General features: G+C 35.9%; 1 protein-coding gene across 3 annotated transcripts in view; it reads right to left on the reverse strand.

Annotated features, from left to right (window-relative positions):
* Window positions 1-256: 256 nt before the first annotated feature.
* The window catches only part of LOC150077909 (fibroblast growth factor receptor-like 1), a 68319-nt gene continuing 51849 nt past the window's right edge, over window positions 257-16726 (reverse strand). For 2 of the 3 annotated variants that reach the window (XM_090384923.1, XM_090384922.1), the window contains exons 2-8: window positions 12243-12356; window positions 7287-7571; window positions 6355-6435; window positions 2690-2959; window positions 2477-2595; window positions 2127-2370; window positions 257-626 (exon numbers count right to left, since the gene is read on the reverse strand). In XM_090384923.1, the coding sequence (XP_090241049.1) occupies window positions 301-626; window positions 2127-2370; window positions 2477-2595; window positions 2690-2959; window positions 6355-6435; window positions 7287-7571; window positions 12243-12327 (1410 nt within the window). In that variant the 5' untranslated portion in view covers window positions 12328-12356 and the 3' untranslated portion in view covers window positions 257-300. The remainder of the gene's footprint in view (window positions 627-2126; window positions 2371-2476; window positions 2596-2689; window positions 2960-6354; window positions 6436-7286; window positions 7572-12242; window positions 12357-16726) is intronic. The other variant, XM_090384924.1, reaches the window with a different exon arrangement.

The following is a 16726-nucleotide window of genomic DNA, read 5'->3' on the forward strand; positions in this document are numbered from 1 at the left end:
TGTTTCGTAGCAACCAATACGTGCAACAGATTGTAACTCGTGGGATGACGTCAGTGTTGTAGATTTCAGTTTTGTTTCGTAGCAACCAATACATGCAACGGATTGTATCACGCGGGATTACGTCATTTAGACATGGATATGACGTGTCGATTTCATCACTGTTTATTTCGATGCCACTATTGATAAAAACAGTTTTAATTGCACTGCATCTCAACAACAAAAAGGAGTCTTTTTTTCTTTTTTTTTTTTTTTTAACGATTGTCGGTTGAGCGCCCTCTGCATTTTTCTTTTGCTGGTAATTCACACACACGCTGTTCCTTGTATTGCAGATGGAGGAAAAGGAACAGGAGGCATATATATTCTCGAAGATGGAGAAATGACTTCTCTGTTTGTGGGTTTTAGTCCACAGTGAGTCCGATCTTGGACATTAATAAAGGCTTCTTTGCTTTCTAGAGGCAATGATCCTAAGGATTGCCTACCACGAATTCGACTTTCTGTTCTTCTGTTTCTGCAATACAGCAGGAAAGCTATGATGGCAGCTACTGCCACGATTGCTACTATGGATGCTGCAATCACTATGGGAAACGGAAGAGTCGACATTGCAGGGGGAGAAGGCAGCTGGGGTTCTGCAAGAGAATAATTTCATTTTATTAGAGCGTATATTAAATAATTAGATTAAATATACAGGAAGACATATTTTGATTGTTTTTTGTTTAATTTTCGTTTATTCATAAAAATAAAATTTGATTTCAGATATAATAAATTATTTATTTTATTTTAGAAAAAAAATACATTTTAAATTTAAAATAAATAAAAATTAAGTAAAAATATTATATTTAAAAATAAAATTATTACACAAAAATAAATTATTTTCTTATCAATCCCTCGAAGATTTTGAACAGATAAATGAACAACTTCGTACATACACTTCCTCCTAAAAGTTTGGAATCACAGCGTATTATAACAGATTTTGTTATTTATTTTATTATTATTTATTTATTATTATTTTTTTAAATTATCTATGTAAGGTTCAATACATATATATATATAAAACATAATACGTATTTTAAGATTTTTTTTTATTAAGCATTCAAAAATTTACAGCAGAAAATATTGAGATGATTAATATTAACAATTATACTGATTTTTCATCAAGACTGACGTGGCATTCTGGGGCTTAATTTTATAAGTGTGTCTTGACTAACATTATTCCAAGTGATCTTCAAGATTTTCCATAAATTTTGTGAAGATGGGCACACTTCAAGGACTTTGCGATCTAGATGAACCCATAAAAGCGAATTGATCTTAATTCAGGTGAATTGGGATTGTCACACCATAATTTTCAATGACCTCTCCTGTTCTTAGGGTTGCTAGAAACTCCCTGCGTAGCTTAGAGCTGTGCTTTGGGTCATTGTCTTGTGGTAATATAATATTTCTTCCACAAAGTCAAAGTCCAGAGGATGTTGCATTATACTCAAGAATGACTTTATAGTGTTTTCTTAAAAATGCTTCAATTCTGACGATGTTATCCACTCCAGAAAAACTGAAACAACTCCCGATCATGATGGACCCACCATCGTGCTTTACTTTAGGCACTAAACAAAATGGTGACATTTTTATTCAGTTGAACGTGTACCCCATAAAATTCTACGCTTGGTTCCAAAAATTTCAAACTTGGATTCATCCGTCCACAGTACGTTTTTCCACTCTTCAATTGTCCAATGTCGCTGGTTCTTAGACCAAGAGAACAATTTCGATTTTCCGGTTTTAATAAGACTTTTTGGACCTCTACACGATCATGAAGTCCTACTTGTTTAAGACGAAGTTTTCCATTGGATGGAACAGAATTTCTCTGTTCTTATTGAAATCAATGGAACAACTAGTTTATTCATCTAGCGATACCCATTTTATTACATAAAGAAGTCCGTACGTGGTCCCATTAGATTTGCATCTGTTCTTTCCTCTGGAGAAGAAACCTTTGGAACTATTTTTAGATCGAAGATACCTTCAAATTATCATTCACGTATAGTCGGACCCAAAATAAAGACATCACAAAGTTAAGGGTGTCACCAACAAATTAAATTTTAAAAAACTTAAAATTCTTTAATTCAAGGGGTAGTACTTACTCGGTATTACTTTGAGGAAGGCACTCCGATAGCTGTAGCCCATAGTATTTGCTCCAAGACAGATATATTTCCCAGAATCCGTTTCTTTGGCTTGTGGGATAATTAATTTGTTCAGAAAAGAACCGTCAGGTTTTTCTAACGCTTCAGAGGATAAAAGCACTCGGAAGTGCTCACCTTGTACTTTGATTACGTCATTTTGCTCATCCGGACCGGAAATCTCTACATCATCGATCTTCTTGAGCCACTAAAGAATATTTAAAAGAAAAAATGAATAAAACATATAAGAGATCGCCAATCAGAAAGATTAAAAACCCTTAGTGCATAACGTGCCACCAGATGGCGCCACCTACCTGAACGTGAGGTGGGACGTCACTCCTCACCCGACATTGGAGGGTTGCGAGCTCCCCATATTCTACTGTCGTGTTGAGGGGGTGAGTTCCTGTCAGTTCGGGTTTACTTCGGACTCGCTCTGAAAGGAAACTTTATTGTGAGCTCATAGAAAGAAAATGCGATTTAAATTGAAGAAATAAATCTATTCAGCCTTTCTCTCTATCTTTCCTTACCTACAATTTTGAGCGTGTACGTCATGTTCAACATCCCGTGCAAGTTTCTGGCCACGCATGTGTAGTTGCCACTGTCCGATAGTTGGAGGTTTTCCAAATGTAGCAGCCAGCGCCCTCTTTTAAATGTAGGAACGAGTTCGTGTCCATTTTTAAACCAAGAAATATGTGGATGCGGATGTCCAGACACTGCACAACGGAAACGAACCGAACTACCTTGGGGACGTTGGATCAATCCGCGATGTAACTTAGTGATGTGAAGGCGAGGTCTGACTGAAAAGAAGAAAAAGAAATTTCGAAATATGAGTTCTAGTAAAGGTAGTAGCAGTTGAGTAAAGTTGGGGGAGATTATGTACACTGCTCTGCCAAAGTATAGGGCACTTCTTTGTGTATAATTGTATGAAAGACATTCAAGCGAGTTATTTGGACAAGGGCCGCGTTACAAAGATGTGAAATTGTATTGCTGTTAGCAGTTTTGTTTGGGATGAGTTTGTTTAGGTCCTGAATCTGATTGGGGAATCAGATTCGGAATTAAATTAATTAAATAAGCAATTTAATGAATTTTTGTCTCTTTTTGTTATCTCGGACATTTGTACGCATCTTATACTCAAACGTGCAAGGCACTACGAATATGTACACTACTCTGCCAAAGTATCAGACACATCTTTGTGTTTAAAAGGCCACATATTATAACCATAAGTGTGAAAATGAAAAGTGATAACGGGTTAATGATAAATAGATCATAAAATCAATAAGGCTACCGGATTATCTTCACCATGATATGAATTCGTCGGACTATCTTCGATGCCAGTGAAGAATCACAAAATGTTTGGAGCAGTTTTGGAGAGAGAGAGAGAGAGAAATGTGAGAAGAAGCAGAGAAAGCGAGAAAAATGAAACAGAGAGAATAAAAATAAAGAGAGTGAGTAAGAGAGTGAAAGAAGAACATGAAAGAGAATGAAAAATAGAGAAAAGCAAAGAAAGGGAGAAAGAAAAAGAAACAGGGTAACAGAGAGAGAGAGAGAGCCAGAAAGGAAAGAAAGAGAAACAATGAGAAACAAATTGAGAGAATGAGAAACAAGAACAATGAAAAGAAATTAAACAAAAAAAGGAAAGAAACAAAAAACAAGGAATGAAGAAACTAAAAAAGTGAGAGAAAGAGGGAGAAGAAATACAAAGAGAAAGAAACAAATAGAGCGAGAGAAACAAGATAAGAAGAGGAAAAAAAGGAGTGAAAGGGAGAGGAAGATCAAAAGAAACAGAAAGAGAGAAAGAAAAACAAATAAAACACCACAGTTTTAATTTCTCTAATCCTTTATAGCTTTGGCCCATTCTCACATAGAAAGAGAGATATAGAAAGACATAGACATAAAATAATGAGAGAGTTAAAAATATTGCCACCAGATGGCACTAAACATTCTAAGATTCTCTTCAAGAGAGAAAGACAGAATTTTTTTCAATTTTTGATATCACTAACCATTCATAAGCACTATTCATGCTATTTATTATCATATTTTCATACTATGTGTAATAACTTATCATAATTTCAAATAGAACAGTAAGGATTAACCGATTCCTTTCACTACTTTCCGAATATTTGTTTTAAGTACTGGTTTTTTTTTTAATAAACACTTTTAGGCCATTTTTATCTTTTTATTAATGAATGATAATGCAAACTATTTATTCGGCTATTATAAATATAAATATAAATTTCTCTTTTAGATGTTTTCACAAAATATTATCTGCCACAATCAGGAATATTTGTCTATTTTCAGTGGAACCGAATTAAATAAATACGAGACAAATTTCATATTAGTTCACTGAAACACCGCTGGAGGCGCTTAAATCAGGGCTAAAAAAAAGTAAATATTATAATCAGGAATTTGTCTATTTTCAGTGGAACCAAATTAAGTAAATACGAGTAGTTTACTGAAGCACCGCTAGAGGCGCTTAAATCAGGGCTAAAAAAGGTAAATATTATAATTAGGAATTTTTGTCTTGATTCAGTGGAATCGTATCAAATAAATAAGCCACAGATTTCATAGTAGTTCACTGAATGACCGCTAGAGGCGCTTAAATCAGGGCTAAAAAAAGTAAATGTTATAATTAGGAATTTTTGTCTATTTTCAATGGAACCAAATCAAATAAATAAGCAGCAGATTTCATAGTAGTTCACTGAAACATCGCTAGAGGCGCTTAAATCAGGACTAAAAAAGTAAATATTATTATAATTAGTAATTTTTGTCTTGATTCAGTGGAACTGATTCAAACAAATAAGCAGCAGATTTCACAGTGGTTTGCTGAATCACCGCTAGAGGCGCTTAAATCACGGCTAATAAAAGTAAATATTATTATAATTAGGAATTTTTGTCTATTTTCAGTGGAACGTAATTAAATAAATACGAGTCAAATTTCATAGTAGTTCACTTAATTACCGCTAGAGGCGCTTAAATCACGGCTAATAAAAGAAAATATTATTATAATTAGAAATATTTGTCTATTTTCAGTGGAACGTAATTAAATAAATACGAGTCAAATTTCATAGTAGTTCACTGAAGCAGCACTAGAGGCGCTTAAATGAGGGCTAATTAGGAATTTTTGGCTATTATCAGTGGAGCCGAATCAAATAAATACGAGTCAAATTTCATAGTAGTTCACTGAAGCAGCACTAGAGGCGCTTAAATGAGTGCTAATTAGGAATTTTTGTCTATTATCAGTGGAGCTGAATCAAATAAATACGAGTCAAATTTCATAGTAGTTCACTGAATTACCGCTAGAGGCGCTTAAATCACGGCTAATAAAAGTAAATATTATTATAATTAGGAATATTTGTCTATTTTCAGTGGAACGTAATTAAATAAATACGAGTCAAATTTCATAGTAGTTCACTGAAGCAGCACTAGAGGCGCTTAAATGAGGGCTAATTAGGAATTTTTGTCTATTATCAGTGGAGCCGAATCAAATAAAAACGAGTCAAATTTCATAGTAGTTCACTGAATTACCGCTAGAGGCGCTTAAATCACGGCTAATAAAAGAAAATATTATTATAATTAGGAATATTTGTCTATTTTCAGTGGAACGTAATTAAATAAATACGAGTCAAATTTCATAGTAGTTCACTGAAGCAGCACTAGAGGCGCTTAAATGAGGGCTAATTAGGAATTTTTGTCTATTATCAGTGGAGCCGAATCAAATAAAAACGAGTCAAATTTCATAGTAGTTCACTCAATTACCGCTAGAGGCGCTTAAATCACGGCTAATAAAAGAAAATATTATTATAATTAGGAATATTTGTCTATTTTCAGTGGAACGTAATTAAATAAATACGAGTCAAATTTCATAGTAGTTCACTGAAGCAGCACTAGAGGCGCTTAAATCAGGGCTAAAAAAAGTAAATATCATTATAATTAGGAATTTTTGTGCAGCTAAAAAATCAAATAAATACATGTACTCGGAAGATTGTATAATAGTTCAAGGAAACACCGCTAGAGGCGCTTAAATTAGGTCTAAAAAAAAGTATATACAGTACAGCAATTATTTTTATTTTCTCGACAATTGTGAAAAATATAAATTTATAAAATATGAATTCTTAAATTTGCAGAAAATCATTTCTGGGGTGAACAAGGCTACGAAAAAGAACTTAAATTTTAAGAAATATAAAATTATTACCTCCGACGGGTTCTTTCGGCTCTTCGCCATCATCTGGATATAGATTTTTGTCACTCTCTTCATCATCATCATAATCTTCATCTGTTGGAAGAAAGAAATCATAAAAAAATCAATAATAATATATCGATAATTTTATAAAATATAAAACAGTAATAGACAATATAAAGGTTACCGCTTAATTAACAAAATTCTTCTAAATGTTGATAAAGCTTTAAGAAAATCACCATCATCTAATGGCGCCATCTATCGATATCTTCGTGTACTATTTAAAATTACAAACATTTGAAACGAGTTTCTTTACATTTTTGACAGTGATATATTCAGTAACTATCAAACCGGTCTGGTCTCAGTTAATTTTTTGTTTCCGTCACGACCTTTTCCTTTAAAGCAGTTATTTGGCAATTATTTGTCATCGTAATTTTCTCGTGTGTGAACGCCAGTCGTCTGTACACGCCGACCACAATGTTAGGAGTCAAGAAAACCCAACAAAAAAAAGCAAAATAGAGGTTGAGTTAATGACCTTGGCATGACCTGTGTGAAACGTATGTCGGGGCGGTGCTGTGTAATCTAGGTCCGGGAAGAGCGAGGATTCACATAAATTAAGAATACGACATTTTTTCGGCCCTCCTCTTAAGGCACAATTTACGAGCAGAGTGGATGCAGTTGTCGTATGAGGGGCTTTTATATAGTTCAATAATAAACGCGCACACACCTCCAAGTGGGAGTGAGAGACAAGGGGGCAACGCTGTAGAGATGACTTAATTTAGAAGCTCTTAGCTAGCGAAATGTTCAGCTATGCAGACGAAGCCTAGTTGATGCGTCAACGACCGCCTAGACCAAAAAAAGAAGGTGCTAAGCAGAGTAACACAGGAAAGAGAACGTTCCAAAATACAGATCATTTTCAATTATTCTTGTTTTAATTACAGACATACCTAATACAATTAAGGTGGCGTTGACTTCAACACTCCCGAATCCGTTCACTGCCCTACATATGTACAATCCCGTGTCTTCTGTGACGGTTTCTTTAATTCTTAGAGCACCATTGTTTAGAATCCGAAATCTTTGACCACCAAATGTTGTTAAAGGTTCTTTATCTTTGTACCATTCAAAGAAAAGTGTGTCTGGATCTGCATGAACTGGACAGGGGAGATTAGCTGTTGATCCGGCCGGAAGTACTTGCTGTAGGTCGTAAGATTGGTGAAGTAATTGAGGCGGACCTGAAATAAATAATTAATAATTAGTTGAGATCTAAGTTCTACGTATTGAGTTTAAAATTACTACCTCAATTTTGATGAGGTAGTGTGAAATAAGAACAGAAGAAATTTAAGACTTTCGTACAAAGAAAAGTATAACAATTTAAATCTTCCCGCAGATGTATATAACGTTAATTTTGAAATTTCTTCGTTATATGAAATCGAAGTCCCAAGACAAGGATTACAATTGCTGACGCAGCTGAGGCGTATATTTGTTTATGAGCAATTTATCATTTGATGTAAACGTTTTTTATACTATTCCCAAAGAGAAAATAACTTGAAAATAAAAAGAAAGAAACCTGTAAAAAATCTATCAATATCTCTTCATGTTATAAACGAAATTGGAGTATACAGAACAAAAACTCCTGCTTGCAAGGACGAATTCTAATAAGAAGGTAAGCAGCCTAAATTTTAGGACATTTCCAACATTTGTGTGTGCTGGTTTATGGATCCATGTTATCTGTTAGATGACATTTTTGGGAAGAAAAACCTCCATAAAACCTTCGCCCCAGACCGATTAACTCGGCCATAATACCATAATAGACTATTAAAGTTCTTCGTGTCAAAAACGGATTTAAATCTCTGTCGTTTCTAAGGCCGGTAGATGAGGACTATCTTCAAGTTCCGAAAAAAATAAAAATCAATAAAATATTTACCATTTTGCTTGATATTGTCGCACACGACTTGCTCATATTCCCAAAACTTGAAATATTCCTTGAAAGAATTTCGCTTCGAATGAATTGAAGACATCCAAAACCATGTGATGACAAAGCGAACGATGAAATTCAAAATAAAAGGAAAATTTAGTTAATTTGTAGTCACTACTGAGTATTTGCGCAATTGTGTGCTTAGATGGCTTCTTGTATCAACCGGTGTCTCTAATTCTACTTCTTACGTAACTTCCAATAAGAAAGTGATCTCCGAAAGGCAATCAAAGAGCTAATTGCAGTCTAGCCTCCACCTAAGCCTGTACTCATTGCCATTGGGAATTTAAAAAATAAATAAATAAAAAAAAAAAAAAAACCTCCTAAGTGCACGCACGCGCAAACCATGAAAGAGAAAGACACGCACAAAGACTGTAATAGGTATAATTAAGCTTGAAGGATGCACTTAAAACTGTCTGGTTCTGAGGTTATTCTATTCGTTTCTATAACAGCCAACCACGCCCCCTACAGCATTACATCTACTCCCTCCCGTGTTTGTTGTAGTACCTAGAGGGATAGGTTAGTTAGCCCCTGCTTTGTTTGTTTTTACAGCCCTGTCGTCGGATCACTAATAGGCCAAAGTGTATGTGGCGGGTTGTGCTAATGATCGTCAAGAACATAATTCTCGATTTTAATTGCTGGCGATAAAAGGTAATCCAAACAGTTTGTTGGTATGGTAACAAGTAGAAAAGGGTTGTTGAGTTCGTAACACGACTCTTAGAACACTGTTAGGACAAATAAAATTACAGATAGAAGCCGAGGGTTACATTTAGGTCTTTCTCTTTAAATAAGAGGATAATGAGTTAGTTTTCTTAATAGATCAAAGCTGGGACGATGAAGTCATTTTACTGCGTATCTGGTTTTCCAGATCGCTAATTAAGCATAAAGAATCCGAAGGTGAATGCAGAATTCGATCTCCAACTAATAATGTACATTCATTTATTCTTAAAACTATTTAAAGGAAATTTTCTTGATGCTTTTGTCCTCGTGGGAAGCACGAGGACTTAATTGCAAAATGGGTGGAAAAGGTGCGAGTTCGAGATCCATTGATGACGGGAGGAAGTTTTAGGGGTCTTTTTTTTACAAAGTAGTTGAGTGAATCGGTCTCAGGCGAGGATAGCATGGTTTGTTCTCCGGGAAACTCGGGTTTTTCATCCAGCAAACAGAAAATCGATCTCAGATAAACACTATACGCTTTCTAGAGCCGGCCCACAAATATCCAGATTGAAGAATCTTCAAATCTGGAGGTAAACCTCTTCAAACACTTAGTGGAATCCATGCTAAAAGGTGGCCATACTAGATATTAATTAAAGATTAATCTTTTGGCCAGTGAGTGTAGTTTGAAATAGCTGTCTATAATAAAATTCCATCTGATCAAAATTCTGTTTGCGGATAAGACACACAAGTCATGTACAAGACACGGACTTGAACCCCTGTCGCTCAAAGCACGTGTATTTATCCTCCCTCGTGCCTGACCACTCGGCTACGACGGACTACGTGAAACTGTTTATAATTAAAAACGAGGAAGGTTGTTCTTTTTTAATTACAGAACTTTAAAAGAACTTTCACCACCTTTAACTTTCAGACATCTCTTGGCCACTATGGCAACTAGGACCAGCGAGGTCTCAAATTCCAATGTCTATATGTATTCCAGCGTTGTTCTGGCATGTGGGTGTGTTTCCTCAAGTTTCTAGGGTACTACGCCTTTTCGACCGAAATAATGACTCATAAAGACCAACTGGCCGTCTTTGGGCATTCATAGTTAGGGTGTACAAACCACATAATTGCCAATTGCACTTTGTATTCACACATATTTGTTGCATGTGGATTATTGAAAGACTTCAACGCCTTGGAATTTGAAAAAAAAACAAAATAAAAATAAACTGTCATGTTATAAGAAGTATGAAAATCGCCACTAGGTGTCATTAATCAGGGGATCATCCCACTACAAGAACTCAAGGGGACAAAGAAACCATTATAGAAGCAAGTTTTCTTACTTTGATCCGATTACAAGTACATGGAAAGAATATTTAATGCTCATTTAAGTCAATTGCTAAAACACATACTCCATAGAGATGCATCCATAAATCATGTTTAATACCCGTGAGAGATAAGATCGCTTGGGAATATGACAAGAAAATATTACCCTTAATTAAGATGAACGCTGTTTGACATAGCTGACGAAAGACGTGGAAATGCACCCAAATTAGGAGTCTTACCTCTAAGGAGATCCGAGTCTCCTTACCATTACTATCATTTTTGATTTTTGTGCTAAAAGTTTAACAATTCCATCCTCAACCCTTTGGGATTAAACGCCTTGAATTGACAGCGCCCTCTACAAAAAGGAAAATCACTCCTTCCAGTAACGTGAAGCCCAAGTACAGTGGAATGTTTCAAAGAAATATAGGTGTCGCCATTGTCGCGTATGTTTTGGTACACATGGAGTTTCCTTTCGCTTAAGCCTTGCTGGTGGAGAAGACATAATAAAAACAACCAGGAAAGAAAAAAAAAGTTGCGTTTCTTGCGGGTTAGATTTCCAAGGTCATACTTACCCTTCGCACCACACGGTTCGTTATTTGTACAGCTTGATAAAGTCATGAATTATGTAAGTTTAGTCTCTCTTCTTTTACTTCTCCTGTCTAAATAGTTTAGATCAAAGGCTGTTAAAAGGAAAGCAGAGTTTGAGTACTTGGCGTGCGATGAATTTTTTATCTTTTCGAGGTCCCGCTAAGATGTTTGAAAGAAATAATTTTCTTGACTGAAATGTCTTCCGGAAAATAATTAATCAAATTATTTTGTACCACGGAAGGCCATTAAAATAAAGTTTCATTTTATTACCACCCAACTTTGTTACTCCAAAAGTTGACAGTATTGGAGTCAAACATTTAGTTTTACATTGGCTGATCAGAGCAATAACATCTGATAGAGTTTAGGTTATTGATGTATCTCGTCATCATCATCAGTTTTGTGACTGATCAGTTCCTCTGATGAGCTGTCGACATCTTTGTCTCTCTTGAGCAGTTTGCTTTAGTTCCTGAAAGTTTTGAAGTCCTGTTTCATCCAGCAACGTCCCGATGAAGGTCTCTTTTGGTCTATCCCTTGGGTTTCCCTGCACATTCCCTTCCATTGCATCCAGAAGCAAACCACGATGTCTAATCACGTGGCCCACTCATTTTAGTCTAGTTGATCTTATTCTACGTAAAGTTTTCCTTTGTTCTTGATGTTGATGTATCTAGAAGTTCGAATTTGAGCCCGATCTACAACAGATGCCTCATCTGTTTTTCACATATAAGATGAACGCAAATCCAACTGGAGGGACGGTTCAGTGCCACCTCAAATCAGATATATCTCTTAAAAATCTTCTTCCACCCCTTGGGGGAAGGTGGGGAATTCGAATTAAAATTTCTGTTTTGGTCTTTTTCCCAATCTGACAACCGTCAACACTTCTCGATAGCAATGTTCCCTCAACATCTGCCAGGGCCTTTTCCTCCCTCGTGGACGAAAACACGTTCCAGTATTAGTCTTTCCCCTTTGTGCAGAAGTGCTGACTGCAAAATCCAAATGATCCTAAAGTTACTTTTATAGCTGTATCTGTTCTCACCTTGGCTAATGTGCAGTTCAACTCGAGTAGTAGAGGGGAGAGGAAGGGGGGGGATTGTGTGTGTGCGTGTTTACACAAGAGCGCTAAATCCAACAGTAAATCAAGCACTCTGTGAGATACGGCCTCTCGGTCTTGTCAGCTACTGCAATTATAAATCACCCCTCTTGTGAAAGTACCGGTGAAAGAGATAACAGGTAGCCAAAAGTTGCTACAACTACCCACCCTCATAAATACCCTTAATCGAACATTTTCTTAATAATAATCTTCTGCTGATGACGCTAATTAACGCTAATTAACAATATATATTTTTAAAAGAAATATGAAGCTTACTTTGTCCTCCGGTAGAGGTCACCACTTTCAGCAGGCATACGCAGACGATGAAGATAAACTGTTTACCGGAAAGTGATGACGTCATCCTTCATGCTGCCCCGTATCGGAAGAAACCTAAGAAAACAAAGATTAAGAATATACGTTGCTTAGCGTCTATCCACTGCCTCCGTTCTTACTCTCCATACCAATTTTTATCACTAGAGACTGAGATAACACGGGTCTGATAGTTAAGTGGTAACTATAGCAACAGAAACATCCATTGTGGAACGACCACAATCAATACGAGAACACCATAAACCAGAGTTTAATGTCCCTGAATACGTTAGGCTTAAGAACTAAGCCTAAATCTAATTGGAAATTAATGCGAAAAGACTTCAAAGTTTATAAGTTTTAAAGATTGCTATTCTCTAACAGCGCTACCTATCGGCTTATTGTGTAAATGACTTAAAATGAAGTAAAAACATTATCGCGTACCATAATCTGTACGTGATACAGCGACATCAAATCCCTGACGCCTTTGCAATGGAGAAAAAAGATCATCATACACAGAAGATTTATGGCCAATAAATTGTCCGGTTTTTTTTTTTTCTCTATTTTTTTTCTTTTCTGACACTAGAGAGCGCATCGACCTACAAGCTGTCAGACGATTAATATTTTTGCCAAGCTATTAATTGCCGTGTAGTTTTTTTTTGTTTTTTGTTTGGTATTTATGAGAGTAGGAAAATAAGATATCTCAGAAACCACGCCATAAAGATGAATCCTCATGAAATCTTAATTTTACGCTATCATGTTTACTTCGCAGATACAAATAAACAACACAGACAACGTATCAGAACTTGCAACTGTGTCAGTGCATCCTTGGAACAACCTCCAGTCATATTTGCACGTCTAGATTCTTTTGGCTGAGGAAAGACAGGTATCTTTGTATAATTTTGCAAGTAGATCGTTCCCATTGATAATCTAAACTGCATACACCAATTTCTGTACGAAAATTTACACATATTTCTCTTTCCAGTCCAGTTCAATATCTTCTTCTCCATTATAAACTGTCCAATGAGAACTGTTATTATAGAATGGCTGCCCCTTACTATTCGTGTAAACCTTTAATTTTATGAACATTCTTTGTTAAGAGTGTCCCTTTGCTTACCAAAAAGTCTTCTCATGTTTCTTTACGTCCCTCTTGTGCATTCAAGTCGCCCTTTGATGTACACCAAGTCTCTTGATCTAAAGTCTTCTCTTTACCCTTGATGGTTACACCTTTAAATAAATTCCACATCAGTACACTGTGATCACTGCCAACTGGTGGTTCCTTTATCTGCAATGCACGAAGAATCATTGCCCGTAATCAGATCAAGAGTATTGCTCTCTCTGGTTGCCTCTCTAATATGCTGCTGTAGAAACAATCAACCAATAAATCCACAAAAGTCTCGCTAGTTCGTGAGTAATCAACCCACAAATTCCAGTCAACATCTGGAAAGTTAAAATCCCCCATGATGGGAGATTCTGATTTACTGGCCCACTCTATTTCTCTCTACAGCTGTTCGTTGTATCAACTGCTGTGGTAACATACCAAAAGGAACACAGGTTTGTTTTCAGATCCTCCAGGTCTGAAACCGTGCTGTCCATTAGCGATATACCGTTTGAGATATATTTTAAGTTTCTATGAGATTATGGATTCAAATAATTTAGCTGAAGAATTTAAAGGAACTGTAGGACAACAGTCTTCTATTACGGTTCTTCAGGTTTTTGTAAATCCTTTCGAATTGTGTTTGGTGAGAAGTTGTAAGGAATCTACCAGATCTCGAGGAGTGATTATGATTTTATGATTAATTAATTTATTTACGATTAATTCGAATTATGCCTTGTAACTTTATAAAAGAATTGATAATATTGATTTTTTTTATAAATCGATAATTAAGAGAATTATTTGGTTGTAAGTTATTGTAATCAATTGAAGGAATCTGGTTTAATAAGAGCTGAGTTAAAGGAGGTATATTTTTTGTAATGGCTTCCAAATCTTGTTCGACTTGATCTATTACTTTAAGATTTACAGGTGTAGTAAGTAATAAAGAATTATTATACGGTCAACTTTCTTAAAAACAAATTCAATGTAAAGCCCTTCCAGATCATCTAACTGGAAGGGCTTTACATACAATAAACTATTCCCAAATAGTTTACTGAAATTGGCTAAAGCAAGAGTGATGCTAATCAATATAGGAACGCTTCTACACTGGTGTGCAAAATTTAAGGACCAGTCAGGTTTTCTCCTGTAGCTTCTCATAGGAGTGGCCTGGATATGGGAAAAGCATACCAAAGAAACCTGGTGAGATACAGAAATGATGATGGTGTAAGGACCCAGCCTTACAATAATTTAATAAAGGTTGTTAAATATTGGAAGAATTAATTGTGGCGAATATAGTTAGTTTCAGTTAAGTATCATTTGTTAAGAAACACTGAAATTCGAAGGTTAGTCCAAACACTCCAAATCTCGGTTGTAAAGAATTCCTTAAGCGAGTCAGTAAAAGTAATTATAATGAACCGAAACAAATCTCACTTAAGACAGGAGCATATACACTATAGAAAGGGCACTGAGTGCGGAAGTGGCCCTATTATAGATTTCACGGTTCGACCTCTAGCAGGTGTGGGCGACTAGAAATGGATATGGGGGTGAGGTCACAAAGAAAGCCTGAAACTCTTAGCTGACCGGAACTTACGTTTAATTTCTAGAAATTACCAGAATTTTCCAGATTATCGGAAGTTCGGTCACACTAGGAAAAAGAAAGCACGCCCACGGAAATGAAGGGAGACGAATAGGATCACGAAGGAAAGGATAGGGAAGTCAACGATTGGCCAGGAAGAAAGCGGTGGGAAATTTGAGAGAAAGGAGAGAAGGGAAGAAAAAATTGATACTGATCATTCAGAGAGGAGTTTTTGTGGTGGATGCAGTCCTGGGGAGATGGAAGCTGTAGTGGGAGAATTGATTATAAGAATTTATTTTGTGAAAGTCTAGAGTCGGAAGTATCGTTCCCTTGAAGAAGTTAATGCAGTCTATGGAGGAAGAATGGTGAAACGCCCTAGAAGCAAATTTCTCGATTGAGCAGTTGAGTGACTAGTCGACCCGAAAGGTATCCCAGTCCTCGGACGCAACGCAGATGGGGGAAGAAAGGAGATAAGATCCGGTATTATCTTCAGCCGTGCCGTACCCGGTAGAGAAACCCAGGATAGATTACTGTGTTCCCCGGATGAGCAACCTTTCACTTTCCATGTCCTCACCCCGAGCAGATAGGAAGAGAGACCGAGCAGGGAGGAATACCAGACCATTGCGTAAGTTCTAGAATAAGTACTGAGAATATAAGAAAAAAGGGGAACTAATTTAATAATGAAAAGGACTCTAGGAGGACGCTATAAGTTTAAGAGAGAATGTCAAAGTACTAAATATATATACATATATATTTGAACGAGTGTAATACTTAAGGAGTGATAATTTAATTTAGTATAGAGATCAGAGTAATGCAATTTAAGAGTAAGTTAATCTGTAGTAGGAAGTAAAAATTTTGTCCTTGAATTATTGTGAATGTTAAATTGCTGTGAGTATGACTTATTTGGGGTAGAAAATGATTAAACAGGTAAACAATTAAATGAGCATCTAGCCCTAATTGTGAAATAGTGGATTAATTGAACGGAAAGGTAACTAAGTAAATTGGTTGGATATTGTTGACTGTTGACATGTTTGCAAGTAAGGATTCTGGAATGAATATACATGTATTTCCTAATAAGTTGGGAAACGAGCACTTATGAAATTATATTTTGTCTGTTCATTGGCTGATGGTGGTTTATTGACTTACATGGACTGTTAAGGAGCAAAGAGACAGATTGTGCATTGTGAGGGGTAATAAATGCCCGGACCTACTGAAATCTTTGTAGAGCAACATGAAGAGACACAGTGATATATATGTAGATATATATAAGTATTAGGATTTAGTAGTTCTTTTGATAACAAGGTTGACTGTAAATTACAAGATATATACACATTTAAAAATTAGTAAAATAACAAGTGTCAAACTAAATACTGTATTCTGTTAAAGGTTATTGTAATTTTCTTATATATAATATGACAATAAAAAACAAATTTGTATATTCTACATTCTTGTGTGTGTGTCTGTCATTTCTAAACTCAGCCAGTCCAGTGGAAGAATACCTTAATATATTAGGGGTCCCCGTGAGTCTGGGAATTTTCTGAAATCAATCAAGTCAGGTGTTAAAGTGGGAGGGGTTAAAATAAGGGGATAAAAAAAAAATATAACATAATATAATATAATTGTGAGGCCTCTTTGAGGAATAGGATTTTCAGTGTAATAAGTAAAATAAAAATAAAACTATTTACCCCCCCCCCCCCACAATTGGCGAGCCAGCCAGGATAATTCTTCACGACGGAAGGCTGAGTTCAGAACGACAAAAAAAAAATATATATATGTATATATATA

Source organism: Mastigoproctus giganteus, chromosome 11 (assembly GCF_048544385.1).
Source record: "Mastigoproctus giganteus isolate SK-2022 chromosome 11, ASM4854438v1, whole genome shotgun sequence".
Lineage (NCBI taxonomy): Eukaryota > Metazoa > Arthropoda > Arachnida > Uropygi > Thelyphonidae > Mastigoproctus > Mastigoproctus giganteus.